The sequence below is a fragment of the Somniosus microcephalus genome, chromosome 2 (genome assembly GCF_052327205.1).
Source record: "Somniosus microcephalus isolate GS21.2 chromosome 2, FLI_Smic_1.0, whole genome shotgun sequence".
NCBI lineage: Eukaryota > Metazoa > Chordata > Chondrichthyes > Squaliformes > Somniosidae > Somniosus > Somniosus microcephalus.
The window spans coordinates 247,724,919-247,742,612 of record NC_140988.1 but is presented as its reverse complement, the minus strand read 5'-3'; the positions used below and the strand labels follow the sequence as shown (position 1 = coordinate 247,742,612).

At 49.9% G+C, this 17,694-nt stretch overlaps 1 protein-coding gene across 1 annotated transcript in view; it reads right to left on the bottom strand.

The window, feature by feature from the left end:
• The window catches only part of LOC147123316 (palmitoyltransferase ZDHHC2-like), a 230,397-nt gene that overhangs the window by 104,998 nt on the left and 107,705 nt on the right, over positions 1-17,694 (bottom strand). Inside the window, exon 7 of the mRNA XM_085970680.1 lies at positions 14,732-14,852. Coding sequence (XP_085826806.1) covers positions 14,732-14,852 — 121 coding nt within the window. The remainder of the gene's footprint in view (positions 1-14,731; positions 14,853-17,694) is intronic.

Here is a 17,694-nt window from a genome sequence, read left to right as displayed (position 1 = left end):
GAAAAGGGCGGAGAACACGACCGCAGCCGGTGTCAGGGGCCGGACTGCAATCGGGCAGAGACGCGCAGCAGCCAGAAAAGCGTTTATGGCCACAAGGACCGTGGGAGCGGCGGGGGAACAAGAGCAGCAACGCAGGGGAAAATAAAGGACCGCTGGGAGGCGTGGACGGCAACAGTGCGGGAATCGCCATTTTGAGTCGGCGGGGAAAGAAGACAAGTGCGGGAAAAGCCGCCAAGCGCGGGAAAAGCCGCCATCTTAAAATAAAAAAATAAAAAAAAAATAATAATATCCAAAGGGGAAGGAGAAACTCAGCAAGGATGCCAAAAACGGGTAACATCACTGCTTTTGATAACGATGTGGAAGATTGGGCCACTTATGTGGAATGCATCGAAGTTTACTGTACAACGAATGAGGTACCGGATGATAAGAAAGCACTAACCCTATTAAACTCAAAGGGTGCGAAGACGTACGGGTTATTAAGGAACCTTGTAACACCAGACAAACCGGTAGGGAAGAGTTTCACGGATATTGTTACTATCCTGCAGGAGCATTTAAACCCCACGCTGCTGCTGATAGCGGAACGATTTAAATTCTACAAAAGAATTCAACTTAAAGAAGAAAGCAACGCTGAATTCCTAACAGAACTGCGCAAGTTATCAAAGTACTGCCAGTTCGGAACAGGACTAGCAGACGCACTGAGAGATAAGTTTGTGTGTGGGCTCCTAAGGGAAGGAACCCAGAAGCGACTGCTAGAGGAAAAGGACCTTACACTGGACAAAGCTTTCAGCATTGCAGCATCCCACGAGGCAGCAGCACGAGGTGCTGCAGAGATACAGCAAAGGCCGTTGGAATTCAGCACCAATATAATGGCATTGGGCACAGTAAAGTGCTATCGTTGTGGAAGGACAACGCATGACCAGAACCAGTGCTGGTTCAAAGATAAAGAATGCAGGCAATGTGGCAAACTTGGTCACATAGCGAGAGTATGCCGGTCAGGAAAGAAGACCAGCAGCAAAAAGTCACCGCAGGAGAAGTACAAAAAAGTACACAAGGTGACAGAGAACAGTTCGGATGAACAGAAGACGGATTCAGACTCCAGCAGTAAGCAACTGGGTTGTCTGAAAATACATAATGTGGGTAACACAGCAGACCACCAAACTATCTGGGTCACGCTTCGGATAGCAGGAGTCCAAGTGAAGATGGAATTGGACACTGGGTCGGCATTAACGGTCATGAATAAGCAAGATTACAAAAGGTTATTCTCGCACATTCCCCTGAGGGATACGGAGATTGTATTGAAAACATACACGGGGCAAATAGTATACCCCAAAGGAAAGATAAAAGTAAACGTGGTCTACAATGGTAAAGAAAGTCAGAAAATGGACTTGTATGTGTTACCTGATGGAGGTCCGCCACTACTGGGACGGGAATGGATCCGGAGAATAAATGTGGACTGGCATTCCATACAAGCACTGACTGTAGATGCCTGTAAGGAGGACGACGTCAAACCTAAACGACTGTCCAAAATCTTAGACGATGCTAAGGAGGTGTTCCAACAGGGACTTGGAACACTGAAAGGAATTACGGCAACCATCAAGGTTGAAGAACATGCAAACCCAAAATTTTTCAAAGCCAGACCGGTGCCTTATGCGATACGACCTGCTGTGGAAGCAGAGCTGGAAGGGCTAGAACATTCAGGGGTACTGTCCAAGGTGGACTGGAGCGAATGGGCTACACCCATTGTTCCTGTCATGAAGCGTTCGTTGAGCAACAAGCCGGGGGAACCTGGGAAGGTTCGCATCTGTAGCGATTTCAAGATCACTGTTAATCCGGTTCTTCACACGGTGCAATATCCGCTTCTGCGGATTGAAGATATCTTCGCTTCGCTGTCTGGCGGGAAACACTTCACTAAGATAGACCTGGCACAGGCGTACCTACAGATGGAAGTTGATGAAGCGTCACGTCAGTATCTCACGATCAACACGCATAAGGGCTTATATCGGTATAATAGACTGGTTTTTGGAGTGGCATCGGCTCCAGCGATTTGGCAAAGGGCCATGGAGCAGGTATTGCAGGGAATTCCAGGCACACAATGCTACCTGGATGACATCCTGATTACAGGAGATAACGATAAGGATCACCTCGCGAATTTGGAGCAGGTGCTCATCAGATTGAAAGAATATGGGCTCAGAGTTAATCACCAGAAATGCGAGTTCTTTCAAAAGCGAATCTCGTACTGCGGCCACGTCATTGACCGGGAGGGGCTCCATAAGTCACCTGACAAGATCGAAGCTGTTGTAAAAGCTCCTGCACCGGAAAATGTATCCCAGTTGAGGTCGTTCCTCGGGTTGGTTAACTATTACCACAAGTTTCTTCCAAATTTATCCACGGTGTTACACCCACTAAACACTCTTTTGCAAATGGGAATACCATGGAAGTGGAGCGATGATTGTAAGCGGGCTTTTCAAAAGAGCAAGGCACTGATCACCTCTAAGGAAGTGTTGGCTCACTTTAACCCAACGCTGCCTATTCGCTTAGCTTGTGATGCTTCTCCATATGGTATCGGGGCAGTGCTCTCACATAAGTTTCCAGATGGCTCGGAAAGGCCAGTCGCTTTCGCATCCAGATCATTGACCTCCGCTGAGCGCAACTATGCTCAGATAGATAGGGAGGCTCTCAGCCTCGTGTGGGGAGTTAAGAAATTTAACCATTACCTGCAAGGCCAAAAGTTTACGCTGCTGACAGATCACTAGCCGTTGGTTTCCATTTTCAACCCTAAGAAGGGTGTTCCGGTAATGACGGCGCAGAGGCTTCAGAGATGGTCCCTTTTCCTAGGGGCACATCAATATGATATTGAATTCAAAGGTACAAAGCAATATGGTAATGCTGATGGGCTGTCGTGCCTGCCACTACCTACAGCGGAAGAGGCACCGGCAGTTGACCCTGTCGAGATATTTCACTCGACCATCATCGAATGCTTACCAGTCACCAATGCGGGTATTGAGAGAGAGACCCGAAATGACCCGACACTGTCTCGGGTCTACGACTTGACAGTGAAGGGATGGCCAGCACATGGCGAACCACTGTTACAAGCATTCTCAGCCAGACGAGAACAGCTGTCCGTATGTCAAGGAACATTGATGTATGGAACAAGGGTGATTATTCCTCCGAAAGTAAGAGAGAGAGTTCTGAAAGAATTGCACGAAGGTCATCTGGGGGAGTCCAGATGAAAAGCCTTGCTAGGGCTTATGTGTGGTGGCCGGGTATCGACAAACAAATAGAGGATCTGACTAAAAGCTGCTCAGGGTGCCAAAAAGTTCAAAATGCACCTCCAATTGCACCGCTGCATCCGTGGGAATGGCCTTCAGCCCCCTGGCAATGTGTGCATATCGACTTTGCAGGTCCATTCATGGATTCCATGTTTTTGATAGCAGTAGACGCACATTCTAAATGGCCAGAAGTGATTAAGATGTCGACCACTACCTCTGAGAAGACGATCGCAGTTCTAAGAACCATATTTGCAAGGAATGGGTTGCCGAAGCAAATATGTTCAGACAACGGACCACAGTTCGTGTCAGAAGAATTCCAGAAATTCATGAAAAAGAATGGGGTGAAACACTATACATCTGCCCCATATCATCCGGCTACAAATGGGTTGGCCGAGAGATTTGTACAAACGTTCAAAAAGGCGATAAAGGCCATGAGTGCAGACCATATTCCACTACAACACAAGGTGGACAATTTCCTGATGGCATATCGAAACGCCACGCATGCAGTGACAAATCAAAGCCCTGCCATAATGTTCTATAACAGGAGGTTGCGGTCCCGGTTGTATTTGTTAAAACCCAATGTGCGAAGGGAAGTCGAAAACAAGCAATTCCAGCATGTAAATAACAAGACCACTCGTAGTTTCGAAATAGGACAACCAGTGTTGGCCAGGGACTATAGGGATGATAAATGGCAACCTGGAACAATTCGTGCACGACAAGGACCCTTGATGTACACGGTAGACGTTGGAGAGAACGTAATACGACGTCATGCTGACCAACTTGTGGAATCGAGAACAAGGGTCGACCCCATGTCTACGGCAGAGACACCAGTTGAAGAATTTATTGAGCCTGTAGCATCTACCTCAGACTCGAACGTACATGATGTTCAATCCATAGGAGATCAAGTGGATGAGTCACCCCAGCAACAAGAACCAGAGACCCCTGAAAGGCGTTATCCGGCCCGGATCAGGAGGCCTCCTCAGAGACTGAATCTTTGAACAGTTTTGTGTGTAAATTGTATATATGTTATCCATGTAATGTTTAATTTGGGGTGTACACTGTAAAGCTAAAAGGGGAGGAATTGTAGTGTATGTAACCTGTACTACCTTAAGAGGATACCTTAAGGTGATGGACTACTTTTTGATGGCTCCTGTACATTGTAGTACCGGTGGTGACCACACCGGTATATAAACCCTGCGGAGCAAAGTGTATCTCAGTTCAGCCCTGACCCTCAATCACTAAAGACCTGTTTACTTACTTCTGTAGTCTGTGTCCTGTTATCCAGTATAACTGCAATTGAAAACACAGACTCAACAATCTCATTGAAACATACAAAATTCTAACAGGGCTTGACAGGGTAGATGCAGGGAGGATGTTTCCCCTGGCTGGGGTGTCTAGAGCCAGGGGTCACAGTCTCAGAATAAGGGGTTGGCCATTTAGGACTGAGATGAGGAGAAATTTCTTCACTCAGAGGGTGGTGAATCTTTGGAATTCTTTACCCCAGAGGGCTGTGGAGGCTCAGTCGTTGAGTATATTCAAGACAGAGATCGATAGATTTTTCAATATTAAGGGAATCAATAGATATGGGGATAGTGCAGGAAAGTGGAGATGAGGTAGAGATTCAGCCATAATCTTATTGAATGGTGGAGCAGGTTCGAAGGGCCAAAGGGCCTACTCCTCCTATCTCTTATGTTCTTACTCTCCAAAGAGGTAGCTGATTATTCTTCCATTCCATTGTCTCAGAACTTTGCAAAACATCCTCTAGCACTTTATTACAAATCAATTATAATAATCATAAAATGCCTTTCCTTGGTGATTTCATGCTGTTTTCTTAAGAGTTATATTTGTGACGTTGAAATGAAAATATTACACTGTGGCGACACGCCACCACTGGACATAATCCGCTCACGGCGGCACGGACAGTTTAAGCAGACGCCCCCAGCCGGGGGCCCTTTCCTCCAGCAACTTGTTTCCCATAGGGACAGGCTGCCGGGAGCACTTCCTGTCTGGGGAGTATTTAAGTGGATGCGCGGGCTTTTCCAGTTCCTCTTTGCCATGAGGTTGATTAAAGCAGTTGTGTTTTACTAACTCTGGTCTCGACTCCCATGTTTGCCGCGGTATCTCAACACTGGTGACCCCGACGCTCAGGACGAATCCTAAGCTAGCATGGCGGATACAAACGCAGTCACGGTTAAACTACCGGACTTTTGGGAGAACCTGGCCGAAGCCTGGTTTGTTCAAGCTGAGTCCAGATCCCGGCTGAAACACATTACAGTCGACGCCACAAAGTACGGCCACCTCGTCTCCTCTCTCACCTACGCCACAGTCCCCAAGGTTTGGGCAGCGCTGCAGGATCCACCAGTGGAAGGCAAGTACGAACATCTGAAGGCTGCGCTCCTTAAAAAATTTCAAACGTCCTCTTACCAGCGCAACTGCCAACTCCTTGACCTCCCCGGCCTTGGTGACGCTTCACCGTTGGATCTGCTTTCCCACATGCTGTCCCTCTCGAACGACAAAAACACCGGCGCCCTCTTTCGCACGCTTTTCATTCGGCAGCTCCCCGCCAGCATCCGCCCGCTCATTGTGGAGTCTGACTCCACGGACCTGAATGAGATAGCCGAAAAGGCCGACTGGCTGCTCTCTGCGCAGTCCGCTCGCGACGTCGCGCCCGACCTCACGGCAACGACCACGCGGTCTTCCCGGCCCACTAGGCCCGACTGCCCTACCACTCCGGGTCACTGTTACTACCACACCCGTTTTGGCACTAGGGCCCAACGCTGCACGCCACCGTGCACTTTCAAACCCCCCCCCCGCACCGGCCCCCGCGATGGCCGCGGGGCAAAAGGGGCCTCTACTGTACATCACCGACGACAGAACCAACCGCCGATTTCTGTGTGACACAGGGGCCCAGCACAGCATCACCCCCGCCTCCGCCCTCGAAATCCAACGCGGCGCACGGGGTATCACGCTGGCCACAGCCAATGGCTCTGATATCCGCACATATGGCACCTGCATGGTCACGTTCGACCTCGCAGGCCGCCGCTACCGCTGGGAGTTCCTCACAGCCAGGGTCCTCTGCCCACTCATCGGCGCCGACTTCCCACGCGCCCACGGCCTCCTTGTCGACATTCCGAGGCACCGCCTTGTCGACATCAACACTATGGCCCCCATCCCCGGCGCAAACACCCCGGCCCGTTCGGCCGGCCTGACGACCTACTGCCTCGCCAGAGCCACGGACGACTACTCGGCACTTCTAGCCGAGTTTCCCGCCCTCACTAACCCGACCTTTTCGGCCAAAGCTGCCAAACACGGTGTGGAGCACTATATCCCCACCACCGGCCCCCCGGTTTCTGCCCACGCCCGCAGACTCAACCCGGCCAAGCTGGAAATCGCGCGGGCCGAGTTCACCACCATGGAACAACTCGGCATCATCCGCCGCTCCAGCAGCCCTTGGGCCTCGCCCCTCCACATCGCCCCCAAGCCCGGCGGAGGCTGGCGCCCTTGCGGGGACTACCGCTGCCTCAACGACGCCACCACCCCCGACCGATACCCGGTGCCACACATCCAGGACTTCTCGGCCCGACTGGCCGGACGAACCGTCTTTTCCAAGGTTGACCTGGTGTGCGGTTACCACCAAGTCCCCGTACACCCCGCGGACATCCCCAAAACGGCCGTCATCACCCCATTCGGCCTGTTCGAGTTCCTGAGGATGCCCTTCGGCCTCAAGAATGCAGCCCAGGCTTTCCAGCGCCTTATGGACTCAGTCCTCCGGGACCTGAACTTCCTATTCGTCTATCTAGACGACATTCTCGTGGCCAGCTCCTCTAAACAGGAACACCTCGAACACCTTCGCATCCTGTTTGGGCGCCTAGCCCAACACGGGCTCATCCTCAGCCCGGCAAAGTGCCAATTCGGCCTAACCGAGATCGATTTTCTCGGTCACCACATCACCCCTGCTGGGGCCGTCCCCCTACCCAACAAGGTGCAGGCCGTCCAGCAATTCCCCCACCCCAAAACCATCAAGGGCCTCCAGGAGTTCCTCGGGATGGTGAACTTCTACAACAGGTTCATCCCCAGAGCTGCAGCCCTCATGAAGCCCCTATACGACTCCCTCCGAGGTAAATCCAGCAAGATGGACGTAGCCTGGACCACTGACACGTCAGCCGCCTTCGACGCCACCAAAAACACGCTCGCCGACGCCACCCTGCTCGCGCACCCGAGGGCCGATGCCCGGGTCGCGCTCACTACCGACGCCTCCGACCACGCGGTCGGAGCCGTGTTCGAGCAGTGGGTCAATGGCGCGTGGCAGCCACTTGCCTTCTACAGCCGCCAACTGTGCCCCCCGGAGGTCAAATACTCTACTTTCGACCGCGAGCTTCTCGCGCTCCATCTGTTGGTCCGCCATTTCAGGTTCCTCCTGGAAGGCCGCCCCTTCACCGTGTATGTGGACCACAAGCCGCTCACATACGCGATGGCCAAGCACACCGAACCCTGGTCCGCTAGGCAGCAACGCCAGCTCGCGGCCGTGTTCGAGTTTACTACGGACATCCAGCACGTCTCCGGTAGAGACAACGTTGTCGCCGACTGCCTTTCCCGTCCCGCCATCTGCGCGAATCACCTCGGGTTGACTACGCGCAACTAGCAGCAGCCCAGCTCATGGACCCAGACCTCCTCTCGGCGGCTACCAGCCTGCCAGGGCTACGCCTAGCTAAGGTCGCGCACGGGCCCGAAGCCACGGCAGTCACTTGCGACGTCTCACTCGGCCAACCCAGGCCGGTTGTCCCTGCAACCTGGCGCCGCCGCATCTTCGACGCGCTACACGCGCTCTCCCATCCGGGTGCCCGCGCATCCGTCAAACTCCTCTCCCAGCGTTTCGTCTGGCGCGGCCTCAGCAAAGATGTTCGGACTTGGGCCACCTCCTGCCTCGCCTGCCAACGGGCTAAGGTACAGCTACACACAAAAGCACCCCTGGGAGACTTCGAGGTACCCAGCCGCCGCTTCGACCACGTACACGTCGACATCGTCGGTCCTCTGCCGCCATCGCAAGGCCAAACTTATCTCCTCACGATGGTCGACCGCTACACACGCTGGCCTGAGGCAGTGCCGCTGCCCTCCACCACTACAGCCGACATCGCCAGGGCGTTCGTTAACACCTGGGTCGCAAGGTTCGGCGTACCAGCCGACATAACCTCCGACAGAGGCGCCCAGTTCACCTCCGAACTCTGGACGGCCACAGCACGCAACCTTAGGGTGACGCTCCACCGAACCACAGCGTACCACCCGCAGGCCAATGGGCTGTGTGAACGCTTCCACAGGTCACTCAAGGCCTCACTCCGCGCCGGTCTGCAGGACAGTACCTGGACTGACCGCCTACCGTGGGTGCTACTAGGCCTACGCACCGCGGTCAAGGAAGACCTCCAGTCCTCGGCAGCGGAGTTAGTCTACGGACAACCGCTGCACGTCCCAGGCGAATTCCTTCCGGAGGCCACCACGCCTTGGTCGGCCGAACAGCAGCGGCTCAACTCTTTCTCTTCCGCTCAGCAGTTCGCCCCACTTCCGGTCAACCGACACGGCGAACTCGCACCTCACGTCCCGCCAAACTTACAGCAGGCACGCTTCGTCTTCGTGCGACACGACGCGCACCGCGGGCCCCTGCGACCCCCGTACGACGGACCGTACGAGGTACTACAAACCGGGGACAAGGTCTTCAAGCTGCCACTCGGCGACAGGGTCGACACAGTCTCCATCGACCGGCTCAAACCAGCACACACAGAACCAGGGGAACAGGTCCCCGTGGCCCGGCCTCCAACTAGAGGCCATCCCGCCAGCAAGCCAGCACAGCCAGCGGCGAACCGCCCGGCCCCACCAACTAGACCGGCGACCACTCAAGAGCCGCTCCGGCAGAACCATCAGACCACCGTCACGACTCGTCCACTCCTCCTAAGCGGATTCTGGGGGGAGCTCTGTGGCGACACGCCACCACTGGACATAATCCGCTCACGGCGGCATGGACAGTTTAAGCAGACGCCCCCAGCCGGGGGCCCTTTCCTCCAGCAACTTGTTTCCCGCAGGGACAGGCTGCTGGGAGCATTTCCTGTCTGGGGAGTATTTAAGTGGATGCGTGGGCTTTTCCCGTTCCTCTTTGCCGTGAGGTTGATTAAAGCAGTTGTGTTTTACTAACTCTGGTCTCGACTCCCACGTTTGCCGCGGTATCTCAACAACACTATAAAACATCATTCTACTGCATTTTTAAAATAAAGCAGTCCAGTATTTAAATCTAATGTGAAAGGAACCTATTATTCAGATTAGAAAAAAAATCTTTCTCATGGCTAGATTTTTCACTGAATTACTGCCTGTTTAAGGCCAGATTTGGGGTGGTAAAATGGGTTCTGAGAGGCTACTGCTTTAAATCTGCATCTGCATTATCCTCACAGAAAAAGCATCAGTCCCCTTTAAGATCCAACCAACCTCATGTCAGTGAGGTTGAGGAGGTGTGCCTATCCCCTCCAATTCATTTCTCTATTCTGCCCCAAACAATTACTGCCACTAAAGAAATGGTGGTAGCAACTGCAGAAAGTATCCCGGAGGTGAATATCACATTGAGGAGGCTATTTTGTGAGCCGCTATTGAAGCCTGGCGTTACTGTGCCTGCACATTTAGTACTTTGGTGGTTCAGTCACGACTTTTGCTGTTTGTTTTACTCAGCTCTTCTCAAAGTACTGCTTTGCATTAGAGATATGCATTTGTCAATGGGAATACCTCCATTCTTATGCTATGATAGTATTGTCTAATACATGTGGCTAATTGCATTTTTGATTGGTAAATAAAAAATGAGTAATAGAAAACGTTGTTGGACATCTCAATATTCATATTCACATAGCATATGGATGTCAACTTTAACCTTTTTCTGTGTTTGTTGGTAAAATGGTAACACAAAAAGCAGAGTGTGCAAGAGTTTTTTGATTGTTGTATATGCTTTACTTCCTTGGTTACTGCATATTTATTATCTGCTTAAATGGTGTGTGACACAGATGAAAGCACCAGACTTCAGCACCATGAAAACATCATGTTGTGCGGAGATGTGAGCTGTCATCGTGCCCAGCTGGACCAATCGGAATAACCGCTCCGGTCCAGCTGAAGAAAGTAAGCCCAGCCAATAACGAGCAACTCTAACAGGGCATGTCATGGCAAAGGGTAAGCAGCATCCAAAGGTGTTCTGGATGGAGAGCAGGGACGGGTCTGGCACATCTTGTTGTGCGAGTCAACATTCTCAGCAATCACTCTGATGAAGTCAAGGTACCGCTCGCAACTATCGACAAAAAGCTAGAAGCTGCACTAAGATGTGCTGTGTCTGATAAACCATGCCAGAATTCAAAACTTTGGTGAAAGAGAAAGATTGCAAAGTTTTGCATTGAATGGTGGTAGATGTTTGTTAAGTAAATATACACATCAAGTACATTTACCTATATTTGTGTAAGGCGTTTTCTACTAAAATGAGTGCATGTGGCTAAAACAGTGTCCATGATTTCTATTGGACAACGCTGTGCCATGAAGAGGATGAGGATATGGAAGAGGCTAAATTGGAGGCTTTAGATTCAGGCTTCCCAGACGATGCCTCTTACCTACATACCAGTAACTAGGGTCTACAGACTACAGACTAAAATGGTCTTACTTAAACTTTTCTGAATGTCAGTGCCTCAGAAAGCTGTGCTTCGCCCTGGAGCTTATTGGGGAAATATGTCAACTGCTGGCTGAAGCCCTGCAGCCCACTCCACCAGGAGAACAACACTGTCTGCACCAGTGAAGGTTACTGTGAATTTCTTGGGGGCGATTTTGCCAGCCCTGGGGAGGCGGGTATGGAGGCGGGACTGCCGGAAAAATGGCAGAAACTGGGAGCGGGGACTGAACCCGCCTCCGTGCCATCTTCCCAGGAGGCGGGTCCCTGACTTGCGCTGGGACCCGTCTCCTCGAGGTGGGAAGGGGATTACAGCCAATCAACTGCCTGTAAAGTTAGTTAACAGGCAATTAAGAGGATTAGCCCCATTTTTCCAACACAAGTGCAGGCTTCCTGATGTCGGGAAACCCCGCCAGGGTCAGCGAGGCGAGCAGTGGGTCTGCGGGGTTCAGAGGGTTCAAAAAGTGCGCTGTGGAGGTGAGTGATGGGTGCAAGTGTGGAGAGGTAAGTATGTGAGGTGAGTGAAAAGTCTTAGAAAAAGTTTCATTACCTTTGTTTCTTCCTGCAGGCTTCAATTGTTGGGGATCCGGAGGCTCCGGCATCTCCATGGCAGAGATGACAGAATGGCTGCTGCATTCTCCGATGCAACAGCCATCTGATTTCTGCTCAGGAAATAGGTTTGATGAGCCTTGAGTACAAGAACTCACCATACAACAGAGAATGTCAGTGTTTGACAGCTTCTCAAAGCTGTCAAATGATGACAATTCAGCTGTCAAAAATTTTTGACAGATGAAACGTCATATGCTGACGTTCTGTGTCACCGGCTTTCCCTTAATTGGCCTGCTAAACCCGCTGGGTGGGCTTAAGAAGGTCAATCAAGGGAAAATAGCGTGGGTTGGCCGGACGTCGATGGAGGCGGGACTAAAACCAGACAAGCAGCAGTCCCACCTCCATCATGTCCCCTTTGGCAAAATCACCCCCATAGTGTCTGGATCCTTCCAGGCAGCAGCAAGTGACCTTTGCCACAGTAGTCAAGCAGCTGCCCACCATTACATCAAGAAGATCACTGATGCTCTAATCAGGAGGGATGCCAAATTGTATTGTTCCCAATGGAAGCAGGCAAAGAGAGAGAGAAAGAGAACGAGCAGTAAATATCCAGTTCTACAGACTGGCAGGGTTCCCACAAGTGCAATTGATGGAATACATGTGGTCCCACTTGAGAACTCCCTCAAGGAACAGCTTTCATTCTATTATAGGCCAGCTACTAGTGTACAATGCCAATTACCTTATCCTGCATGTCATTGCCAGATATTCAGGAAACTGCTGTGATGTTTTCATCATGTGACAATCGACTATGACAGCCCTCATGACTTGGAGCCATGTATTCTGATGGTTGATTGGTGAATAGAGCCACTCCATGTAGTCATAGCTGATGACTTCAGTAAAGCTTCCAAAGACAGAGTGGAGCAACAGAGGCCCATGCCCATGAAGTGTCAGAGCAAACTATTAGAATTCTGGAGTCCCGTTTCAGATGCCTGGATAAATCTGGTAGAGCCCTCAAATACAGCCCAGCAAGAGTCTCAAGAATCATGGTAAAATATTGTGTACTACTAATATCGCAGTGAAAAAAGACATTTGCTTCTGTAAAATAAAGGCAATAATGATGAAGAGGTGGTGGAAAGAGCTCCCGCCCTCCAGCATGAGGAGGGTATAGAGGAAGCAGAGGATGTGGGACATGACAGTCAGCAGCCAGAAAAAGGAGGGCACAACTGATAGCAACTTTTTAGGCCTCAGTCTTGGCCGAAGCCTACTAAAACTGCAGCTCCCTTCCTCTTCAGGGCTCTTCTGCCCCATTAAAGTGCATCACTGCCTCTTTGGGTGCTGCAGCAGCAGTCCCACTGCAGCACCACCAAATTACCCTCTTTGAGAGCAACAGGCTCTCTCTTGACAGTGGAAATCCCACTGGCAGCCCCAACTGCATGGCCAATGATCCCTGACACAAGAATATGGGTTGGGCTATGATGGGGTCGGAGGGACAGCCGGAAGTCCTGCCCCACTGTTACTCAGCCCCAAGCAAGACATTACAGCCTTGTTTTTTTTGTCACTTCTTTTGTAGTGTGGGCCATAAGAACTAGGAGCAGGAGTAGGCCATACATCCCGTCAAGCCTGCTCCACCATTCACTAACATCATGGCTGATTTTCAACCTCAACTCCACTTTGCCGCCCAATCCCCATATCCCTTGATTCCCCGAGAGTCCAGAAATATATCTCAGCCTGAATATACTCAATGACTCAGCATCCACAGCCCTTTGGGGTAGAGAATTCCAACCTTCTGAGTGAAGAAATTCCTCCTCATCTCAGTCTTAAATGGCCGACCCTTTATCCTGAGACTATGCCTCCCAGTTCTAGGCACTCCAGCCAGGGGAAACAATCTCTCAGCGTCTACCTTGTCAATCCCCCTCAGAATCTTATATGAGATCACCTCCCATTCTTCTAAACTCCAGAGAGTATAGGCCCATTCTACTCAATCTCTCCTCAAAGGACAACCCTCTCATCCCAGAGTCAACATAAAAACCATTCAGAGATGAAGTAAAGCACTGCTTTAGACCAGGAGTGTCCAAGATTTTTGTCTTCATGGACCACTTATCTGCAAACATGGAGCCTCGCAGGTCTCATATAAAGTTTGAATGAATGCTTCTGTTAGTTTGCATATATAGCCAGTTGCTGATACAAACAGCTCTTGGTGTTGTGATTAGGGATTTGTCAACTAATGAAGAAACAGTGCTAAGAGCAGCCTGTTCCAAATTTCTAGGCAGAAAAAAATGGTGTGGCCCAGAGGCAGTTTAGATGCCCCTTGTTTCAGGCTGCCCAAATGATCATTTCTACAATGCTGTAGCAACAAGTAATGTCCCACATCATCCAACTGAATGGACATCTATTCAACACCAGTTTTATCTAGCATTGATTATTAATGCAATGTTTATGAAAGTAGTTTTAAATGCATGGTTACATATCTTAAGTCACATTATGGACTCAAACCATAGACCAAACCTCATACTGTTACATAAAAATAATATATAAATCAACATTGTACAATTTTTATTTGATAATCTCCCATTAGCAAAATGCCATTAGCACAATCAACTTTTTGTAAACTGACAGACTTATTTTTAGTGCAAAGAACTTGAACAAAATATTGCTAAAAATCCCAGAATCTCATGCAATAAAAATAGAATTTGACTTATTCAGTCACTATAAAATCAGTAGCCCTGGTCATTTGTCTCATTGCTGTTTGTGGAATCTGGCTGTGTGAAAATGGCAGTTTACTGCTTGCCAAAATAATTCATATAATGCTATAGAAATGCTACATTTTTTAAGAATTATTTTTGATTCTTTTTGCTGTTATTTACAACCCACTTTTCTATTGCCCTTGTAGTACTTCTAATAATCATTTTGCATATCTTCAGTTGATTTTTATATGGCTCCTAATCCTCACTAAGTTTGTTCCAATGTATTTCTCCTAAAGATCTTTAGTCTCGAGGTTAATTTTAACTTCCTTAGGGAGAATGAAAGAGACGCACTTAGACACACAAATACACAAAAGAATGGAGAGTGAAGTTTGATTAATTGACAAAAAATGACTTAAAAAATATCCTTAGTTTAACTCTTGAAATGTAATATGATCGAATAGATGTTATATGTAGATAAAAACTCCACCATAAAACTACATCTTTTAGTAGAGAACCAGAATAAGTGAAGTTTACATATGCCAATATGTTAAACTTACCATCCAAAACTTGATAAAGTACTGCAGATCGGTGGCAGCAATAAACACGCAGTAAAGCAGGGAGTAAGCCAAGAAAAGGAAGAAAAACTTGTAATTGGAGAACCCAACACAATTGTTCACCCTGTAAAAAAGGAAAATGCATAATTTGTCACATTTAAATCAGAGTGCTAAAGTTACTAAAGAATGAATGACTGCAATGGAAATAAAAATTGGGAATGTAAAATGGGCTGCTGATTCGCTATCACCCGTTTTACACTATCGCACAAAGTCAAAATCTACCCTGTTGTCTATGCTTGTAGGCTTGGCAATCTAGGTCTACTGGCTCTGATTGTGAAAAAGTTCTTTGACTCACTGTGCTACCTTGAACTGATTTTTAGCATTAATTTCATACTTTCCCAGATTTCCATTGGATTATTGAAAACTGCGGCCGGAATTTTCTGTAACTGGGCGGATCGGGTGCGAGCGGTCGGCATGGCGGGTTGCTACCCCATTGTTGCTTCCATCCCACTGCAGAACTCAACTTTGCACTAATGGGGCCTATTAAGCCCAAACTGCGTGTGATCCGGCCCTATTAAATGGTGCGGGTCTGATGACTTCATCATTGACGCGTTTTCAGCCGGGATATTTAAAGGAGCCACGGCCACTTTGCATTTGAAGGTTCATCTAGGGTTGTGCAGGCAGCACACTGGAGGTTTTGATTGCTCTCCAAATTGCAGAGGAGGTCACGGCAAGTTGTGAGGAGGACCTGGGGGCAGTGCCGGAAATGTTACAATAATCTCATTAGATCTGGAATGGTGAGTACAAAGCCACACTCAACTTCATCCTGCTGTGCCTCTCATCACATCCCCTCTCTGCTTTCCCAACCCTACTCCTGCACATCCTTACTCACACCAACATACCTTGCACCTCCACCCATCCCTCTCTCTCTATCTACATTATCGCATCCCCATCTTACTTGCCACCCCTCACACTCACCCTTATCCAAATGCAATCATACCAACCAACAACACACAAGGCCACTTGGCATTGCCACCCCAATCCATCATAGTCTCTCTCTAAAGAGGTAACCCATCCATTCCTTACACTCATTCCACCATTCTCACTCAACCTTCTCTTCGTTCCCTCCTTGCAGGAGAAGGGAGCGAACAATAAGGAGTGTGATGGAATACTCTCCACTTACCTGGATGAGTGCAGCTCCAACAACACTCAAGAAGCTCGACACCATCCAGGACAAAGCAGCCCGCTTGATTGGCATCCCATCCACCACCTTAAACATTCACTCCCTCCACCACTGGCGCACCGTGGTTGCAGTGTGTACCATCTACAAGATGCAGTGCAGCAATTCACCAAGGCTTCTTCGGCAGCACCTCCCAAATCCACGACCTCTTCCACCTGGAAGGACAAGGGCAGCAGATGCATGGGAACACCACCACCTCCAAGTTCCCCTCCAAGTCACACATCATCCTGACTTAGAAGTATATTGCCGATCCTTCGCTGGTTCAAAATCTTGGAACTCCCTACCTAACAGCACTGTGGGAGTACCTTCACCACATGGACTGCAGCGGTTCAAGAAGGTGGCTCACCACCACCTTCTCGAGGGCAATTAGGGATGGACAATAAATGCTGGCTTTGCCAGCGACGCCCAGATCCCATAAAAATGAATAAAATAAATAAATAAATAAGAGGGAGAGGGAGAGAACTGGAGGTGGCACTCCATCATCTTCCACCCTAACAACAGCAGAAGTGGCTGTGTTGGAAGTATCGGGAGTGGCCGAGCAGCTGGAGGTGGGAGATGGAAAGAGGGGGACATCTTAGCAACCTGATGACAGAATTACATATCATACAGCTACATGGCATACAGCAGTCACTCATATGGGGATTGATGTCATCAGCCAGTGAATGTTCATCATGTGCATAATGGTATCTTTACCCATTCTTGATCTGACATATCTAACTCATCTCTTTACTCTCCCACAGGTCCATCAAGAGCCCCCCCCGCCACCAACCGCTGTCCAAAGGGAGAGCAAGATGACTCCTCAGAGGACCCTCCAGCCTCTGAAGGTGCAGCGCCACCAGACATGAGCGCACCCAGCACCAGCGTAGACACGCACACCTCGGTGGGTTCCACGCAAAATAGAGTAGTGTTGTCACCGGGTCCGTCACAAGTCACAAGTGAGCAAGAGCAAATGGTGGAGATGGAGACAGCAGTGGAGACTCCTCACCGGAGGGCGCAGGATGCTCCCAGCTCTGCTCAGCTGCATGCAGACGCTGAGCCTTGGGGGTCATCCAGAATGAGGGCAATCCTGGAGGTGCAGGAAGAAGTGCAGGAGGCTTTGACAGGTTGTGCGACCGCAATGTCTGCAAATGTGTAGAGAATGGAGGAGTCCATTTCCAATATGAGCACCACAGTGTCACAGGTGATGGTGACTATAGGCTCTTCCCTGGATAGGATGGCCACCTGCACGGAGCAGCTAATGCGCCACTCACAGGAGAACATGGTTGCTATGGAGAACAGATGGCTATCTATGGAGCATTGGTGGCAAAGGCTCATAGATCTCCTGTCTGGAGGGATGTCAGTGTAGACATGTGTCCTCATGGTCCCAATGATGTGCAGCAAGGTGCTCTCCAGCTCCATGCTAGCAGGGAAGTGTGGGTGGCCCATGAGATGGATGATGGTGAGAGGGGAGAGGGAAGTGTGGGCTCCTCTCAAAGTGCTTACACTTCTTCCCCATTGCCACCCCCTCAGTCAGAGCTCCAGATGGCTCCTCAGATCACGATGGCCGAGTCTCCCCCTGCACAGTCGCTGGAGGAGTAGGCTTTGGGGTGGCCATCACAGGCTCCAAAACCCAGAGGATGTCCACCAAGAGTGTCTACGCAGTCACAGTAGGGAAGTGAGCAGGCTGCCTCTACCTCTGCTGAAGCCACAGGGTTAGCACCTCGTAGAAACACGGGCAAGAGAAAGA